Source organism: Arachis ipaensis, chromosome B7 (genome assembly GCF_059453495.1).
Source record: "Arachis ipaensis isolate K30076 ecotype BB chromosome B7, ASM5945349v1, whole genome shotgun sequence".
NCBI lineage: Eukaryota > Viridiplantae > Streptophyta > Magnoliopsida > Fabales > Fabaceae > Arachis > Arachis ipaensis.
Genome location: NC_142442.1, coordinates 42,080,513 through 42,100,961, shown reverse-complemented (window position 1 = coordinate 42,100,961; position 20,449 = coordinate 42,080,513). Strand labels below are relative to the sequence as shown.

Genomic DNA, 20,449 nt, shown 5'->3' with positions numbered 1-20,449 from the left:
AAGATAGGAAATATGCTCATGCATCACCAAGCCAGTAAAGCCAAGTCCCAACACAACGTCCGGCACCGCCCAAAGCCCTGAAGTAGTGGCAGCCAATGCAGATGGACCAAGTTGTTTGACTTGTCTGTCATCAGATAGCCTCCGATCAATAACATAATGTAACACCTAGCATACTGTCGGAGGGTCTCTAGGTGGTCCGTCGGTGGCTTCTGGCGGACATGATCCTGCAGCCATACAAGCTTTAGCGAGAACGACTCCTTCTTCTGCGCTGCCTGTTGTGGAACCAACAGAGATCTGGCACCGAGCAGCCGTTCCACCAACTCCCATGTCTCCGTGTGGTACCACCTGTAGAAGTCACGAAAGCACCCTTTAACTGGGTCATCGTGTGCGCGTAACCCTAGGTGGTACGCCACGTCCTGTAGGGTCATAGTGGCCTCACCCCACGGTAGATAGATGGAACGTGTGGGTCTTCAGACGTCATCGCTCCACGAATATCATAATCAGAGAGTTGTCAAATGTGAAATCCCTAAGAGGCACCGTGTCACCGAATCCAGCCTCCCTCAAATACGGGATGATGGCTTCCGGTGGAGGAAGGGTATGACTCACTCGCCGGGACAGTTGAAGGCGAGGCTTCTGACAAATAAATATATATTCACAATTATTAAAAAATAAAAATTTTTATAGGTCCATCAACATATCAAACTGTATTGACTATTTTATACATCTGCCTAACAGATTTTATACGTATGTACTAATTGGATTTATGCCGACACGATATTTTTCTGTTACTATGTACTTTCTTAATATTGCACGTTTTCTCATTTCGTTACGTGAATTTAAAACATTCAATAAAGTTATTAATAATCTAACCAATAAAGTCTAACTTAACTTAATAATTTAATTATCAAACTTGGCTAGTTACTAACTAAATTAATAATTATGTAGTAACAACCTAATACACGAACAATAACCCAGAGTTCCAAATTTCTATCAGTGACATATTCCTAGTGATGTAAACTGCATTCTAGTTCTTGGCAAGTACCCTAACCATGCCTACATATATACATATCTATATATGGAATTTCGTAAACCACAAGATAATATATATATGATTCATAAAACTCAAGATAACAGGACTAATGGCAAAGTCGGTTGTCCCAACATAATGCCAAGTCTCATTCAACCTGTTGATGTCCGGATCACATACATCTGCACACGATATCGTCGTATTACTCTATAATATGGACAAAACGGCGTAAAAGGAGGAGAAAGTGATCGAAAGGTTCAAACTGGGGCCCAAAATCTCGCTGTCAACGACATGTATATATAGCCGCAACCCAGTCTTATCTCGTTTACAGTGTAAACAAGATATACACGTGTCACGCGCACGTATCTTATCTCGTTCACAGTGGAAACGAGATACGTGCAAGCTTATGGCTGGGTTGCGGATTTTGGTAATCATTTTTAAAATTATTTATTTCAATAATCAATACATTTATTTAAATAAAAAATCTTCTTATTTATTCACTCATCTAAATTTTATTATTTAATTTAGTTAGACTTAATTAAAAAAAACTTATATATATAGTATTTCTCAAATTTAAATACACGTGTTATTTTTAAAATTTTATCAAAAGGGTAAAACATTCAACTTCTTTTACTTTAAAATTAAGAGGATAATTAAAATTTTTAATTAATTTTTATATGTAACATATGAAAAAAATCTAAGCACTAATATTTTTTATTAATATTAACTGACATTTTTAGTCAATATCTTAAAAATTAGAATTTAATATTAAAATTCAAAATTTAATACTTAAAATATAAAATATTGACTAAATATTAATTAAAATAATAAAATTTATTAATTATTTAATATTGTTTAAAAAAAGAACTTGTAAATGAATCTTTTCCACTTTGAATAGTTTTTTATATATAAGAAATTTATCAAATTTCATAACCAAAAAATTAGGCATTTAAATTTTTTGCTTAACCAAGTCTAACTAACTTGAAATAATATATTTTAGATTTACGCAACATTTTTATTTTGGCTGAAACAAAAATATAATTAATTGAATTTATGTACATCTTGAGACTTCTTTTTTTTCTTTTTCTATATCTTTTTCTCTTCTACTTCTACTTCTACATCATTATCATCATCATCTTTTGTTTTTGTATTTTTCTCTCTCTTTCTCTCATAAAATAGAACAAAAACAAGAAGAGAAAAAACAAAAAGAATACATAGCAAAAAAAGTAAGAGTAACAAAAAAAAAAGAAAAAAAAGGGTTAAGTACTCTTTTGTCTAAATAATCTTTTTTAGACAATTTTATCTTTAAACAAAAAAAAATCTCCCCATCCTCACCACCAATCCCCTGAATCATCAGTCATCACTATTACTACACCACTCTTTAATCTGAACCCATTACAACACCACCCCTTCATCAAAACAACACCAACAATGGCAATAGCAACTCAAATACCCTTCATCATCATCTTTTCTCCTTAACCTCCTCACTCCACTGTTTACCTCAGCCTCCTCCCTACTCCACTCTCTCCAGTCTCCACCCAAATCTTCAACAACAATAATACCAACTATTTTTTTTTAATTTCAAAAAAATCAAACAAAACCAACACATAATCAATAATAACAACAAAGTAAAGAATGCAGCAACAATGCACATAACTATATTTAATAAATCAGCTCAGGGGAGGCAGCAACAGTAACATTCTTTTGTCACATAGAATTAAAAATTGGGTAAGAAGGAACTGGCACATCAATAACCCCTTCAAGCATGAGCACAACACTCTTCATTGAAGGCCAGAGAACAAGTTCATCTTGAATACACCAAAGTGCCACCTTCACCATATTTTCCACAACATTCTCATCCACTTCTTTCCAATGAACTAGCTTATGCACCTCTCCAGCAACAAAGCACTTATAGGCCCAACCAAACAGAAGAATCTCAATCAGGGGCCAAGTACCCTCTTCTTCATGTTCAACCAACTTCTCAAGTCTCTTCACCATAATGAATCTCCTACTTCTTTCCACCTTGTATAAAATCTCTTCGTAAACTGCTCCAAAAGAGTCCTTTCTCAACTCTTGTTTGAAACCGTTGGTTGCTCTCTTGAGCTCAGTGTATGAAAATCTCCTCAAATCTACTTCCTCATTCAGTCCCAAGTCTCCAATCTCCAAGAGCCTCTTGTACTTGAGAGGATAGATCGAGCTAGGGGGAAGAGCAGAGCCCCACACCACCAGAAGCTCGACGACCATGATGGAGCTCGACGCCGACAGAGCAGCTCTCCGCCGTCACCTCCTCCTTCTTCCTTTCCTTTCTTCTCCCTCTGTTCCTCTCTTCTCTCGTTCTCTCTCTCATCAGTCACGACACAACGGCGACGGCGACGGCAGTGGCCGAACTCTTCCCCGCCATCACCTCTCTCTTTTTCATTTCCTTTTCTTTCTTCTTCTTCTCTGTTTCTCTCATCTTCTGTTCTGTGTCTTTTGATTTTTTTCTGTTCGTTTTACGTGGGTGGGGTGAGGGTAAGAGGTGGGGTGGTTTATTTTATTTTTAATATTTTTTATTTTTGTTTAAGGGTAAAATTGTCCAAAAAATATTATTTATGGACAAAAAGATGATTTTATAATATTTTGTAACGTTGAGGATGATTTTAATAACAAAAAAAGGTCGGGGACGAATTTGATTTTCACCCCAGACCTTAGGGACGAAAAAAGTACTTAACCAAAAAAAAAAGTTAAAGAAATTCTTGTTAAGAAACTGCTACATCAAGTCCAGAACCTTGAAAAATTTTGGTTGAGATATTTCTATGTAATGGTTAAAAAATTCTAATGTCAAAGTCAAGAAATTCATGCATCACAGTTAAGAAATTTTGGTGCTATTTTTCTATTTTATGTTTTGCTCAAGCAACAATTCTTTCTCCTCCTTCTTCTTTTCATAATTTTTCTTGTTTTACAGTCATAAAATTCTTTTTGTTTCACCCTTTAAGAAGAATAAAAATAAAAAAAGAGAAAAAAATCAAACAAATAATAAGAAGGAATAAAATAAAAGAATTATGCCACGTTTTTTCGTTTATCCTATTTGACAATAAAGACAAAATCTTTTGAAGAAAAAAATACATAACTCTATAAATAAAAATACATAACTTATGCACAAAGAAAGAAGAAGAATAAGAAGGAAAACAACTTCAGCACCAAGTCTAGAATCTTGAAAAATTTCGATTAAAAAATTTTGGTTTCAAAATTAAAAAATTTTGGTGCTTTTTTTTCACGTAAAGAAGAAGCGTGTGATTCACACGTACGTGTGTGAGCGATTTTTGTTAGGTTTTGGCCAATTTAGTTGGACTTGTTTATTTTTTAAATAAATAAAATAGTAATAATAATTATTAAAATAAATAATTTAAAAAATATTTACCGAAATAAACACCCCTCTCTTATCTCGTTTACAGTGTAAATGAGATATAAGAGGACAAATTTTCAGCTGCTATAAAAGGATGTGTAACCTTTGGCATTCTCCACACACATTTTATGTCTTTTTCTGTCTCGTTTTTCTCACAAAAATAACGCAACAATGGCCAGTAACAACATATACATAGTTGTATGTGTTTATCCCAATTGTCGTATGAGAAATGGCGACAACGGGGTGACATTTGAGTGAGAGAATCCAAACTGTTGCGCACTCTGTGTATAAGTACATTGTCAGAGTTTAAGAGTTTGATGCTGAACAACCTCGGTGGTACAGAAGCGAGGGAGGTCGGAAGGGTGGGGTATAGGTTGCTAGCACTCATGGGTAATGGAGTTTTCTGATTTTGACTCTTTCGACTTCTAGGGGACGAGCATGTTCGACTCATGTTCGACATCCATGGGAGGATCATGGTAGAACAGGTGATGGAGATTTTCACCAAGGTTGGAGATATTGGTCGTGGTGGTTCTGTACACTCGACCTATGTCCAAGACGACCGACCTCTTGCACCACCACCGATCCATCTCGCCATTCCGGTTGACGAGGCAGAGATGGGCAACAAGGAGTCAGACGAAGAATACGTGATGGATAGTGCCGACAGTGATTCTTCTGAAGGGGGAGATGAGGAGGAGTTTGTACCTGAGATGCCCACCCAGACTGTGGCGCGCCATGTCTTGCCTCCACTCACCCAATTTCGGCACTATCAGCAGTGCCAAGTCACTATCATAGTCTAGATCTGGACGCCATGCATGAGAGGACTCCGTTTTCTGAAGTGGGAGAAGAGGATTACAACCTAGACGGTGGAGTAGAGTTTCGGGTCGGCCACAGGTTCAAATGCCGAGATGCAGTGCTATAGGGTGTGAAGAACTACAATATTCGCACGAGTGCTAAGTACCGGGTGATCAAATCGGACCGATTAAAGTACCATGTGCAGTACCGTTAAGCTGCGAATGGGTGTCAATGGAACCTCCGTGTGGCCCTTCGACAGAACCTCGGATACTGATAAGTTCAACTTTAATTGTGCTTTTAAGTACTTCTGTGAATACATTAAGTAGGTTAGAGATATGGCTGAACTAATACCGTGTTGTTGTGTTAGGGAGGTTCGGAGGGTTAGTGGAACGCACAGTTATTTAGCACCCACCATGTCTCAAGACCATCGTCAGTTAGACAGCAATCTCATCTGTAGGGTTATATTGCCGTTGATATAGTCCAACCCCTCCGTCAGCATTCTGGTGTTGCAAGGTACGGTCCGGGCGAGCTATCACTTCAAATCCTCCCATAGAAAGGTGTGGATGGCGAAGCAGAAGGTAATTGCACAGATCTACGGGGATTGGAAAGAGTCATACAACAAGGTGTCGAAGCTACTTCAGGCACTGCAGAGCTATTTTCCTGAAACCATTTGCGACCTACGGGTCAGACTGTACTACGATGGACACCTTCTGGTCCGCGACTGTAGCATGTTCGACAAAGTATTTTGGATTTTTCCCTCATGTGTCGAGGCGTTCAAGCATTGCAAGCCATTTGTTTTCATCAACGGCACACATCTGTATGGGAGATACGGTGGAGTGTTGCTTATTGCGGTGGCACAAGATGGCAATAGCAACATCCTGCCAATTGCTTTTGCCATTGCCGACTTTGAGAGCACGGAGTCATGGTCGTTTTTCCTTACTAATCTGAGACGCCATGTCACTGACAATCGGAATTTTCTATCGGTAAAGAATAAAAGTAATCACATTGTAAGTATAGTTTCTAAACCAACGAAAAATCCTTTCGTACAAACGTTTTGGTTGTCACAAGTAACAAACCCCTAAATAAATTGATAACCGAAATATTTAAACCTCGGGTCGTCTTCTCAAGGAACTGCTGGGAAGTTTGTTCTTATTATTGGTTATGAGTTTTGTAAATTGGGGTTTTGAAAGTAAGGAACAAGTAATTTAAATGACAGATAAAATAAATAAATAACTGTAAAATAAACTCTTGGCAAGGTATGAGAATTTTGGAAGTCCTATCCTAGTTATCCTTATCAATGGTGATGAGAATTGAATTTTACTCCCACTTAGTTAGCCTTTACTAAAGCAAAGGAAGGTCAAGTGGACCAATTAGTTTGATCCTCAAGTCCTAGTCAATTCCCAAGAAAAGACTAGAGTTATTGGAGTTTAATTCAATTGGTAAAAATAACAATTATCAATCACGATAAATTTGACAACTCAAGAGTTACCAATTAATCAACCAAGCCAAAAGGAAGAAAATGTAAATTATTAATGTAAATAAAGGAAAACAATCATAATTCTGATATATCTCAAATCATATTAAATAGAAAATCAAATCTAAACATGAACGGTTCATAAGCCAATTTGGCAACAAAAGTAATTAAAGGAAAGCATTAAAATATCTTAAAGCAAAAGGGAAATATAAAATAAAGGAATATTGAACCTGATAAGGAGTAGGAATACTAAATTGAAATAATAGGAAATCCTAATCCTAAACCCTAAGAGAGAGGAGAGAACCTCTCCCTCTAAAAACTACATCTAAAACTATCAAAAGTGAATAATTGGAGCTCTCTGCCATATGGATGCATTCCCCCCACTTCATAACCTCTAATCTGTGCCTTCTGGACTTGGATCTTGGCCAAAAAGGGTTTCAGAAATCGCTGGGAGCGTTTTCTGTAATTTCTGGTGTGTGGCGTCTGTCACGCGTCTGCGTGGGTCACACGGTTGCATCATCTGAAGTTTTCCTTATCACGCGTTCGCTTCGGTCATGCGTCCGCGTCATCTGTGTTCTGCTCATGGCGTGTGTCCGCATCAGTCACGCGTTCACGTCGCTGTCTTTTCGCACTGGGCATGTGGCCACATCGTCCATGCGTTCGCGTCGCTGCCAGTTTCTTCAAAAACTCTATTTTGTGCTTTCCTTCCATTTTTGTATGTTTCCTTTCCATCCTTTAAGTCATTCCTGCTTTAGAATACCTGAAACTACTTAACACACAAATCACGGCATCTAATGGTAATAAAGGGAAGTTAAAATAAATAATTTTAATGCATATGAAACATGTATTTCACATATATCACTGGTATGCGAAATTGCTACTCAGGTTGTGAATTGTTGTTCGAAATTGATTCCCTGGCAATGGCACCAAAAACGGATGCACATAACCATGGTCTAAACATATCTTCACAACTTCGCATAACTAACCAGCAAGTGCACTGGGTCGTCCAAGTAATACCTTACGTGAGTAAGGGTCGAATCCCACGGAGATTGTCGGTATGTAGCAAGCTATGGTCACCTTGTAAATCTCAGTCAGGCGGATATCAAATGGTTATGGAGTTTTCAAAAATAATATAATAAAATAGGGATAGAAATACTTATGTAAATCATTGGTGAGAATTTCAGATAAGCGAATGGAGATGCTTTCGTTCCTCTGAACCTCTGCTTTCCTGCTATCTTCATCCAATCATTCTTACTCCTTTCCATGGCTGGCTTTATGTGATACATCACCATTGTCAATGGCTACTTTCGGTCTTCTCTCGGGAAAATGATCCAAATGCCCTGTCACGGCACGGCTAATCGTCTGGAGGCATCACCCTTGTCAATGGCTTCATCTTATCCTCTCAGTGAAAATGGTCAACGCACCCTATCACGGCACGGCTATTCATCTGTCGGTTCTCGATCATGCTGGAATAGGATTTACTATCCTTTTGCGTCTGTCACTAACGCCCAGCAATCGCGAGTTTGGAGCTCTTCACAGTCATTCATTCATTGAATCCTACTCGGAATACCACAGACAAGGTTTAGACTTTCCGGATTCTCTTGAATGCCGCCATCATTCTAGCTTACACCACGAAGATTCTGATTAAGAGATCTAAGAGATACTCATTCAGTCGAAGGTAGAACAGAAGTGGTTGTCAGGCACGCGTTCATAGGGAATGATGATGATTGTCACGTTCATCACATTCAGATTGAAGTACAAATGAATATCTTAGAAGCGAAACAAGATGAATTGAATAGAAAACAGTAGTACTTTGCATTAATCTTTGAGGAACAACAGAGCTCCACACCTTAATCTATGGAGTGTAGAAACTCTACCGTTAAAAATACATAAGTGAAAGTCCAGGCATGGCCGAGAGGCCAGCCCTCAAACGTGATCTAAGATAGCATACAACTGATCAAAAGATGCCTAATACAATAGTAAAAGGTCCTATTTATAATAAACTAGCTACTAGGATTTACAGAAGTAAGTAATTGATGCATAAATCCACTTCCGGGGCCCACTAGGTGTGTTCTTGGGCTGAGCTTGAGTGTTGCACGTGTAGAGGTCCTTCCTGGAGTTGAACGCCAGCTTTTGTGCCAGTTTGGGCGTTCAACTCTGGTTTTGGCTCCTTTTCTGGCGCTGGACGCCAGATTTGGACAGAAAGCTGGCGTTGAACGCCAGTTTACGTCGTCTATTCTTGGGCAAAGTATGAACTATTATACATTTATGGAAAGCGCTGGATGTCTACTTTCCAACGCAATTGGAAGCGTGCCATTTTGAGTTCTGTAGCTCCAGAAAATTCACTTTGAGTGTAGGGAGGTCAGAATCCAACAGCATCAACAGTCCTTCTTCAACCTCTGAATCTGATTTCTGCTCAAGTCCCTCAATTTCAGCCAGAAAATACCTGAAATCACAGAAAAACACACAAACTCATAGTAAAGTCCAGAAATGTGAATTTAACATAAAAACTAATGAAAACATCCCTAAAAGTAACTAGATCCTACTAAAAACATACTAAAAACAATGCCAAAAAGCGTATAAATTATCCGCTCATCACAACACCAAACTTAAATTGTTGCTTGTCCCCAAGCAACTGAAAATCAAATAGGATAAAAAGAAGAGAATATACTATAAATTCCAAACTATCAATGAAATAGAGCTTCAATCAAATGAGCAGGACTTATAGCTTTTTGCCTCTTGAATAGTTTTGGCATCTCACTTTATCCATTGAGGTTCAGAATGATTGGCATCTATAGGAACTCAGAGTTCAGATAGTGTTATTGATTTTCCTAGTTCAGTATGATGATTCTTGAACACAGCTTCTTTATGAGTCTTGGCCGTGGCCCTAAGCACTTTGTTTTCCAGTATTACCACCGGATACATAAATGCCACAGACACATAATTGGGTGAACCTTTTCAGATTGTGACTCAGCTTTGCTAAAGTCTCCAATTAGAGGTGTCCAGGGTTCTTAAGCACACTCTTTTTTTTTTTTTTGCTTTGGACCTTGACTTTAACCGCTCAGTCTCAAGTTTTCACTTGACACCTACATGCCACAAGCACATGGTTAGGGACAGCTTGGTTTAGCCGCTTAGACCAGGATTTTATTCCTTTAGGCCCTCCTATCCACTGATGCTCAAAGCCTTGGGATCCTTTTTATTTGCCCTTGCCTTTTGGTTTTAAGGGTTATTGGCTTTTTCTGCTTGCTTTTTCTTTCTATTTTTTTTCGCTATATTTTTTTTTTCTCTGCAAGCTTTGTTCTTTGCTGCTTTTTCTTGCTTCAAGAATCATTTTTATGATTTTTCAGATTATCAAATAACATGTCTCCTAGTCATCATTCTTTCAAGAGCCAACATATTTAACATTCTTAAACAACAACTTCAAAAGACATATGCACTGTTCAAGCATTCATTCAGAAAACAAGAAGCATTGTCACCACATCAATATAATTAAACTAAGTTCAAGGATAAATTCAAAACTCATGTACTTCTTGTTCTTTTGAATTAAAACATTTTTCATTTAAGAGAGGTGATGGATTCATAGGACATTCATAACTTTAAGACATAGTTACTACTTACTAATGATCATGTAATGAAGACACAAACATAGATAAGCACACAACATAGAAAACGAAAAATAGAAGAAATAAGAACAAGGAATGAATCCACCTTAGTGATGGTGGCGTTTCCTTCTTGAGGAACCAATGATGTCCTTGAGCTCTTCTATGTCTCTTCCTTGTCTTTGTTGCTCCTCCCTCATTGCTTTTGGATCTTCTCTTATTTCATGAAGCTTGATGGAGTGCTCTTGATGTTCCACCCTTAGTTGTCCCATATTGGAACTCAATTCTCCTAGGGAGGTGTTGATTTGCTCCCAATAGTTTTATAGAGGAAAGTACATTTGAGGCATCTCCGGGATCTCATGGTGATGAGCTTCATACGCCTCTTGAGTTCCATGAATTGGCTCTCTTGCTTGCTCCATCTTTTTTTTAGTGATGGGCTTGTCCTCTTTGATGAGGATATCTCCCTCTATGTCAATCCCAGCCGAATTGCATAGGTGGCAAATGAGGTGAGGAAAGGCTAACCTTGCCATAGTGGAGGACTTGTCAGCCACCTTGTAGAGTTCTTGAGGTATAATCTCATGAACTTCCACCTCTTCTCCAATCATGATGCTATGGATCATGATGGCCCGGTCTATAGTAACTTCAGACTGGTTGCTAGTGGGAATGATTGAGCATTGAATGAACTCCAACCATCCTCTAGCTACAGGCTTGAGGTCCAATCTTCTTAGTTGAACCGGCTTGCCTTTGGAGTCAATCTTCCATTGAGCTCCTTCTACACATATGTCTATAAGGATTTGGTCCAACCTTTGATCAAAGTTGACTCTCCTTGTGTAGGGGTGTGCGTTCTCTTCCATGTTTGGCAAGTTGAACGCCAACCTCACATTTTCCAGACTAAAATCCAAGTATTTCCCCCGAACCATTGTAACATAGTTCTTTGGATCCGGGTTCTTACTTTGATCATGGTTCTTGGTGATCCATGCATTAGCATAGAACTCTTGAACCATTAGGATGCCGACTTGTTGGATGGGATTTGTTAGAACTTCCCAACCTCTTCTTTGAATTTCATGTCGGATCTCTGGATACTCATTTCTTTTGAGTTTGAAAGGGACCTCAGGGATCACCTTCTTCTTGGCCACAACATCATAGAAGTGGTCTTGATGGGCTTTGGAGATGAACCTTTCCATCTCCCATGACTCGGATGTGGAAGCTTTTATCTTCCCTTTCCCCTTTCTAGAGGATTCTCCGGTCTTAGGTGCCATCAATGGTAATGGAAAAACAAAAAGCTTATGCTTTTACCACACCAAACTTAGAATTTTGCTCGCCCTCGAGCAAGAGAAGAAAGAATAAATGAAGAAGAGGAAGAAATGGAAGAGAGGGAGAAGGTGATGTGGTTCGGCCAAGAAGGGTATAGAGGGGTTGTGGTGTGTGAATTTGAAGAAGAATGGAGGGCTTTATATAGGGAAGGGAGGGGGGGGAAAGGTTTCGGCCATATGGGTGGGTTTGGGTGGGAAATTGGTTTTGAATTTTGAAGGTAGGTGGGGTTTATGAGGTAGGTTAATGGGGAAGAGTGGATGGATGTGAGTGGTGAAGAGGTGATGGGGAAGAGAGATTGAGGTGATTGGTGAAGGGTTTTGGGGAAGAGTGTTAATGGGATTGTGTGAAAGAGGGGTGAGAAGAAGTGAGTGGAGGTAGGTGGGGATCCTGTGGGGTCCACAGATCCTGAGATGATCCTGTGGGGTCCACAGATCCTGAGGTGTTCAAGAATTTACAACCTTGCACCACATTAGGCATGTAAAATGCCCTTGCACACAACTCTGGGCGTTCAGCGCCAGGTTGGTGCCCATTTTGGGCGTTCAACGCCCATTTACTAGCCATTTCTGGCGTTGAACGCCAGAACCATGCTTGTTCTGGGCGTTCAGCGCCAGGATGCTGCCCATTTTGGGCGTTCAGTGCCAGAACCATGCTCTGTTCTGGCGTTGAACGCCAGGCAGATGCTTCCTCCAGGGTGTGATTTTTCTTCTGCTGTTTTTGATTCCGTTTTCAATTTTTATATTTATTTTGTGACTCCACATGATCATGAACCTAATAAAACATGAAAAACAAAAACAAAATTAGATAAATAAACATTGAGTTGCCTCCCAACAAGCGCTTCTTTAATGTCAATAGCTTGACAGTGGGCTCTCATGGAGCCTCACAGATGTTCAGAGCATTGTTGAAACTCTCCAACACCAAACTTAGAGTTTGGATATGGGAGTTCAACACCAAACTTAGAGTTTGGTTGTGGCCTCCCAACACCAAACTTAGAGTTTGACTGTGGGGGCTTGGGTTGACTCTGCTTTGAGAGAAGCTTTTTCTGCTTTCTCTCCATGGATACAGAGAGAGATCCTTGAGTTGTAAACACAAGGTTGTCCTCATTTACTTGAAGGATCAATTCTCCTTTGTCCACATCAATCACAGCTCTTGCTGTGGCCAGGAAAGGTCTTCCTAGGATGATGGATTCATCCTCTTCCTTTCCAGTATCCAGAACTATGAAATCAGCAGGGATGTAAAGGCCTTCAACCTTTACTAACACGTCCTCTACTTGTCCATAAGCCTGTTTTCTTGAATTGTCTGCCATCTCTAATGAGATTTTAGCAGCTTGCACCCCATAGATTCACAGTTTCTCTATTACAGAGAGGGGCATGAGGTTTATCCCTGAACTAAGGTCACACAGAGCCTTAAAGATCATGGTGCCTATAGTACAAGGTATTATGAACTTTCCAGGATCCTGTCTCTTTTGAGGCAATGTCAGTTGATCCAGATCACTTAGTTCATTGATGAACAAGGGAGGTTCAACTTCCCAAGTATTAATGCCAAATAATTTGGCATTCATCTTCATGATTGCACCAAGAAACTTGGCTGTTTGCTTTTCAGTAACATCCTCATTCTCTTCAGAAGAGGAATACTCATCAGAGCTCATGAATGGCATAAGGAGGTTTAATGGGATCTCTATGGTCTCTAGATGAGCCTCAGAGTCCTTTGGTTCCTCAGAGGGAAGCTCCTTATGGACCATTGGACGTCCCAGGAGGTCTTCCTCCTTGGGATTCACGTCCTCTCCTTCCCTTACAGGTTCGGCCATGGTGCTTATTTCAATGGCCTTGCACTCTCCTTTTGGATTCTCTTCTGTATTGCTTGGGAGAGTACTAGGAGGGATTTCAGTGATCCTTTTACTCAGCTGGCCCACTTGTGCTTCCAAATTTCTAATGGAAGACCTTGTTTCATTCATAAAACTTACAGTGGCCTTGGATAGATCAGAGACTAAGTTTGCTAAGCGAGATGGATTCTGCTCAGAATTCTCTGTCTGTTGCTGAGTGGATGATGGAAAAGGTTTATTATTGTTAAACCTGTTTCTTCCACCATTATTAAAGCCTTGTTGAGGCTTTTGATCCTTCCATGAGAAATTTGGATGATTTCTCCATGATGAGTTATAGGTGTTTCCATAAGGTTCACCCATGTAATTCACCTCTGCTATTGCAGGGTTTTCAGGATCATAAGCTTCTTCTTCATAAGAAGCCTCTTGAGTACTGTTGGATGCAGCTTGCACTCCATTCAGACTCTGAGAAATCATATTGACTTGCTGAGTGAATATTTTATTCTGAGCCAATATGGCATTCAGAGTATCAATTTCAAGAACTCTCTTCTTCATAGGCGTTCCATTATTTACAGGATTCCTTTCAGAAGTGTACATGAACTGGTTATTAGCAACCATGTCAATGAGTTCTTGAGCTTCTGCAGGCGTTTTCTTTAGGTGAATGGATCCACCTGCAGAGGTATCCAATGACATCTTAGATAACTCAGACAGACCATCATAGAATATATCCAGGATGGTCTATTCTGAAAGCATGTCAGAAGGATACTTTTTGGTCAACTGTTTGTATCTTTCCCAAGCTTCATAGAGGGGTTAACCTTCTTTCTGTTTGAAGGTCTGTACATCCACTCTAAGTTTGCTCAGCTTTTGAGGAGGAAAGAACTTGGCTAAGAAAGCCGTGACTAGCTTATTCCAAGAGTTCAGGCTGTCTCTGGGTTGAGAGTCCAACCAGATTCTAGCTCTGTCTCTTACAGCAAAAGGGAAAAGCATGAGCCTGTAGACTTCAGGATCTACTCCATTAGTCTTAACAGTATCACATATCTACAAGAATTCAGTTAAGAACTGAAAAAGATCTTCAGATGGAAGTCCATGAAACTTGCAGTTCTGCTGCATCAGAGAAACTAATTGAGGTTTCAGCTCAAAGTTGTTTGCTCCAATGGCAGGAATGGAGATGCTTCTTCCATGTAAATTGGAATTAGGTGCAGTAAAGTCACCAAGCATCCTCCTTGCATTATTATTATTTTCGGCTGCCATCTCCTCTTCCTGTTCAAAAATTTCTGAAAGGTTCTCTCTGGATTGTTGTAATTTAGCTTCTCTTAATTTTCTCTTCAGAGTCCTTTCAGGTTCCGGATCTGCTTCAACAAGAATATTCTTGTCCTTGCTCCTGCTCATGTGACAAAGAAGAGGGCACAGAAAAAATAATAATAATAGAGTTCCTTTATACCACAGTATAGGGATCCCTTTGTGAGTGGAAGAAAAGAGGGAGATAAAGAATGTAATGTAATGGAAGAAACACAACTGTGAGGAGGGTAGAGATGTGAGATGAGATGTTAGTAGATGAATAAATAAATAGAATAAGATGGGAGAGGGAGAATTTTCGAAAATAATTTTTGAAAAAGGGTTAGTGATTTTCGAAAATAGTTTTTGAAAAAAGTTAGTAATTTTCGAAAAATTTTGAAATCAAAAATAAAAATAATTAGTTAATTAAAAAGAAATTTTTGAAAAAGAGGGAAGATATTTTCGAAAATTAGAGAGAGAGAGTTAGTTAGGTAGTTTTGAAAAAGGTAAGAAGCAAACAAAAAAGTTAGTTAGTTAGTTGAAACAAATTTTGAAAAGATAAGAAGTTAGGAAGTTAGAAAAGATATTTTGAAATCAAATTTTTTTGAAAAAGATAAGATAAGAAGATATTTTGAAAAGATATGATTGAAATTAGTTTTGAAAAAGATTTGATTTTTAAAATCACAATTAATGACTTGATTCACAAGAAATCACAAGATATGATTCTAGAACTCAAAGTTTGAATCAAAACATTAATTGATGATGTTATTTTCGAAAATTATGAGATAAAATTAAGAAAAGATTTTTGAAAAATATTTTTGTAATTTTCGAAAGTAACTAAGAAAAATGAAAAAGATTTGATTTTTGAAAAAGATGAGATTTTTAAATTGAAAATTTGATTTGACTCATAAAAACAACTAGATTTTAAAATTTTTTGAAAAAGTCAAATCTAATTTTCGAATTTATGAGAGAGAAAAAGGGAAAGATATTTTTTTTATTTTTGAATTTTTAATGAAGAGAGGGAAAAACAAGAAAAATGATGCAATGCATGAGAATTTTAGATCAAAACATGTGATGCATGCAAGAATGCTATGAATGTCAAGATGAACACCAAGAACACTTTGAATGTCATGATGAACATCAAGAACATATTTTTGAAAAATTTTTAATGCAAGGAAAACATACAAGACACCAAAATTAGAATTATTTAATGCTTAGACACTAAGAATTCAAGAATGCATATGAAAAACAACATACAACACAAAAAAAAAATCATCAAGATCAAACAAGAAGACTCACCAAGAACAACTTGAAGATCATGAAGAACACTATGAATGCATGAAATTTTCGAAAAATGCAAGATGCATATGCAAGTGACACCAAACTTATGATATGACTCAAGACTCAAACAAGAACACAAAAATATTTTTGATTTTTATGATTTTCTAACTTTTTTTTTGTATTTTTTTTCGAAAATTATTATGAAAAAGAAAAATAAGGATTCCAAAATTTTTAATATGAATTCCAGGAATCTTGCCATGTTAGTCTAAAGCTTCAGTCCAGGAATTAGACATGGCTCACCAGCCAGCCAAGCTTTCAATGAAAGCTCCGGTCCAAAACACTAGACATGGCCAATGGCCAGCCAAGCTTTAGCATGTAAATTAGGAACAGCAGCAGGTGGATTAACAACAACTAGCTTGCTCTTGATAACAAATTGCTGCCTCAGTCCAAATAAATTTAGACATGGCTTTACAGCCAGCCAGGCTTCGCATGCTTCGTGAAACACTAGAATTCATTCTTAAAAATTCTGAAGAAAAATATATTTTTGAAAACATTTTTTTTTCGAAAACAGGTGAGAAAATTTTGAAATATTTTTGAAAATTTTTTGAAAGCAAAACAAAAAGAAAATTACCTAATCTGAGCAACAGGATGAACCGTCAGTTGTCCAAACTCGAACAATCTCCGGCAACGGCGCCAAAAACTTGGTATGTGAAATTGCTACTCAGGTTGTGAATTGTTGTTCGAAATTGATTCCCCGGCAACGGCGCTAAAAACTTGGTATGCGAAATTGCTACTCAGGTTGTGAATTGTTGTTCGAAATTGATTCCCTGGCAATGGCACCAAAAACGGATGCACATAACCATGGTATATACATATCTTCACAACTTCGCATAACAAACCAGCAAGTGCACTGGGTCGTCCAAGTAATACCTTACGTGAGTAAGGGTCGAATCCCACGGAGATTGTCGGTATGAAGCAAGCTATGGTCACCTTGTAAATCTCAGTCAGGCGGATATCAAATGGTTATGGAGTTTTCGAAAATAATATAATAAAATAGGGATAGAAATACTTATGTAAATCATTGGTGAGAATTTCAGATAAGCGAATGGAGATGCTTTCGTTCCTCTGAACCTCTGCTTTCCTGCTATCTTCATCCAATTAGTCTTACTCCTTTCCATGGCTGGCTTTATGTGATACATCACCATTGTCAATGGCTACTTTCGGTCTTCTCTCTGGAAAATGATCCAAATGCCCTGTCACGGCACGGCTAATCGTCTGGAGGCATCACCCTTGTCAATGGCTTCATCTTATCCTCTCAGTGAAAATGGTCAACGCACCCTGTCACGGCACGGCTATTCATCTGTCGGTTCTCGATCATGCTGGAATAGGATTTACTATCCTTTTGCGTCTGTCACTAACGCCCAGCAATCGCGAGTTTGGAGCTCGTCACAGTCATTCATTCATTGAATCCTACTCAGAATACCACAGACAAGGTTTAGACTTTCCGGATTCTCTTGAATGCCGCCATCATTCTAGCTTACACCACGAAGATTCTGATTAAGAGATCTAAGAGATACTCATTCAGTCGAAGGTAGAACGGAAGTGGTTGTCAGGCACGCGTTCATAGGGAATGATGATTATTGTCACGTTCATCACATTCAGATTGAAGTACGAATGAATATCTTAGAAGCGAAACAAGATGAATTGAATAGAAAACAGTAGTACTTGCATTAATCTTTGAGGAACAGCAGAGCTCCACACCTTAATCTATGGAGTGTAGAAACTCTACCGTTAAAAATACATAAGTGAAAGTCCAGGCATGGTCGAGAGGCCAGCCCTCAAACGTGATCTAAGATAGCATACAACTGATCAAAAGATGCCTAATACAATAGTAAAAGGTCCTATTTATAATAAACTAGCTACTATGGTTTAGAGAAGTAAGTAATTGATGCATAAATCCACTTCCGGGGCCCACTAGGTGTGTGCTTGGGCTGAGCTTGAGTGTTGCACGTGTAGAGGTCCTTCCTGGAGTTGAACGCCAGCTTTTGTGCCAGTTTGGGCGTTCAACTCTGGTTTTAGCTCCTTTTCTGGCGCTGGACGCCAGATTTGGGCAGAAAGCTGGCGTTAAACGCAAGTTTACGTCATCTATTCTTGGGCAAAGTATGGACTATTATACATTGCTGGAAAGCCCTGGATGTCTACTTTCCAACGCAATTGGAAGCGCGCCATTTCGAGTTCTGTAGCTCTAGAAAATCCACTTTGAGTGCAGGGAGGTCAGAATCCAACAGCATCAACAGTCCTTCTTCAACCTCTGAATCTGATTTCTGCTCAAGTCCCTCAATTTCAGCCAGAAAATACCTGAAATCACAGAAAAACACACAAACTCATAGTAAAGTCCAGAAATGTGAATTTAACATAAAAACTAATGAAAACATCCCTAAAAGTAACTAGATCCTACTAAAAATATACTAAAAACAATGCCAAAAAGCGTATAAATTATCCGCTCATCAATCACATAATAAGGAAGGAAAAGTAAAACCATGCAATTTTCATGAATAAGTGGGTGAAGGATTGAATAAATCTCTTGAATTGAGGACAATATATATCATAAAATATGGGTTTATCAGTCACCCTACAAGACGGCCTGTTGGTTATCTCCGACAGATTGCAGGCCATCAAGGCCGCCCTCAGCTCCGATGATAGTGGTTGGTATCCCCTTAGAGCCTTCCATGCTTACTGTATCAAACACTTGACGGCAAATTTCATGGCTCATTTCAAGTCTGCCAAGGGCAAGAGATACCTCATAAACGCTGCTTATAGTTCTAGCAAGGCAGGGTATGAATGGTACATGGATGCGTTGAGGGGAATTTCCCCGGTGATGACAAAATGAGCTGGTCGTTTCAATAAGGAGATTTGGCTACAACATTGCGACAGTGGGCGGCAGTTTGGTCATATGACGACAAATCTGTTAGAGTGCATCAATACAGTTCTAAAGGGGACACGATACTTGCTGATTTCAGCAATCGTGCGCATCACGTACGAAAGGCTTCAGAAGTTGTTCGTGATGAAGGGCAGGGAGGCGCAGTCACAGATGCTGGCTGGAAACCGCATCTCCCAGAGGCTCATGGTAGCCATTGAGAAGAATAGAGAAGGCATCCGAAGATATGTGTCACGCATTGTGACAGGCGGGCCTTTGTGTTTGTTGTGGAAGAGTTAGAGCCATTCGAGGGTTAGTCGCAAGGTTCGTTCTGCGTTCGGCTGTTAGCGGGTACGTGTGACTGTGGCCTATTTCAGTCTCTCCACTATTCGTGCCACCATGTACTTGTAGGGTGTGCCGCCAGCAGCATTGAGTGGGCCCCGTATGTTCATCCAGTTTACAGACACGAAGCTATTTTCAAGGTGTATGAGATAGAGTTTCCGCTGATCTCTGACGAGTCCCTGTGGTCGGAGTGGTATGGGACGATACTGTGTCCTAATCTAGTCATGCGTCGGAAGGCTACTGGAATGCCCATTTCTACTAGATTCCAGAATGATAAGGATGAAGTCGAGCGACATGAGAAGCGTTGTGGCCTCTACAGGCAAGTTGGTCATACTAGAAGGGGTTGTCCTAATCAACCCACGCGAGATGCCTAGTATAGACAGTATTTTTTGTATGGATGTATTTTACTCCTGTTGGTGTATTTCCTCGTTGGATTATACTAGTTCAATGAAACTGTAACTATTTCAATTTATTGTAAATGTAGTATTTTAGTTTTAAGCTCGTATAAACTATTTTCATACTTTCATGATATTTCTGTATTTTTCAAAGAATTGTAGCTAGAAAAACTATTCGCGGACGGTATTAATAGTTACAAAAACATCGTGATAAAGAGAGTTCACTTAAAGAAGAGGATAATGTCATATGAATTTACGTCATAATAAACAACAGCATTTTACAATACAGAAGTTCACACCAACTACCCTAAATAATAAACAAGTGAAGCAAATACAAGACAATAAAAACATACCATAGTCGTAGGACAGCGGGGTCGCATACTAACTACCCAGACGAAGACCCGCCCCGTACGACGAGGTAGAAGCCGGTGATATTTGAGGCATCTATGAGGTGGTCTACGCAGGAGTGGATGAATGCTGGTACTGTCTGATACCCTGCTCCCTGCCGGTCCGGAATGACTCGGCGATCCGATTCAGCGAGGCTGTATCGGCAGTGTGAAGCTAGAAGGCATCATCAAAGAAGATCTCGTCAACCATCTCCTTCTCCTGATGGATGCTGGATGGACCTGCATCATGCCAACCCGGCGGTGATGTGTCCCAGACTGCCCGATGATGCGGCCCTCCAAAACCAGATGGTGGATGCAGTGCGTGTGCCAGGGGAGGTACAGGAGGTGGAGGAGGCAAACCCGGAGGTGAAGCCTCTCTGTCTTGTGGGACGTCTCTGTAATACTCCTGGCGGTCGAACTCCGCCTCCTCGTCAGACCCTACATCC

General features: G+C 39.3%; 1 protein-coding gene and 1 pseudogene across 1 annotated transcript; both read left to right on the top strand.

The window, feature by feature from the left end:
• The first annotated feature begins 4,861 nt into the window (after window positions 1-4,861).
• Window positions 4,862-5,478, top strand: LOC148550958 (uncharacterized; annotated as a pseudogene).
• Window positions 5,479-5,767: 289 nt separating this feature from the next.
• On the top strand, window positions 5,768-19,596 carry LOC148550957 (uncharacterized). The gene is made up of 4 exons (XM_088494679.1): window positions 5,768-6,187; window positions 18,635-18,807; window positions 18,898-19,175; window positions 19,292-19,596. The coding sequence occupies exons 1-4, from the start codon at window positions 5,768-5,770 to the stop codon at window positions 19,594-19,596; spliced, it is 1,176 nt and encodes a 391-aa protein (XP_088350805.1).
• The last annotated feature ends 853 nt before the right edge of the window (window positions 19,597-20,449 follow it).

Bases quoted from the DNA above. Each gene is read 5' to 3' on its own strand.
- LOC148550957 (XM_088494679.1), top strand. From the start codon at position 5,768: ATGGCGAAGCAGAAGGTAATTGCACAGATCTACGGGGATTGGAAAGAG. The intron at 6,188-18,634 runs GTAAAGAATAAA...GACAGATTGCAG, and splicing joins ACAATCGGAATTTTCTATCG to GCCATCAAGGCCGCCCTCAG. The intron at 19,176-19,291 runs GTTAGAGCCATT...ATGTACTTGTAG, and splicing joins TTTGTGTTTGTTGTGGAAGA to GGTGTGCCGCCAGCAGCATT.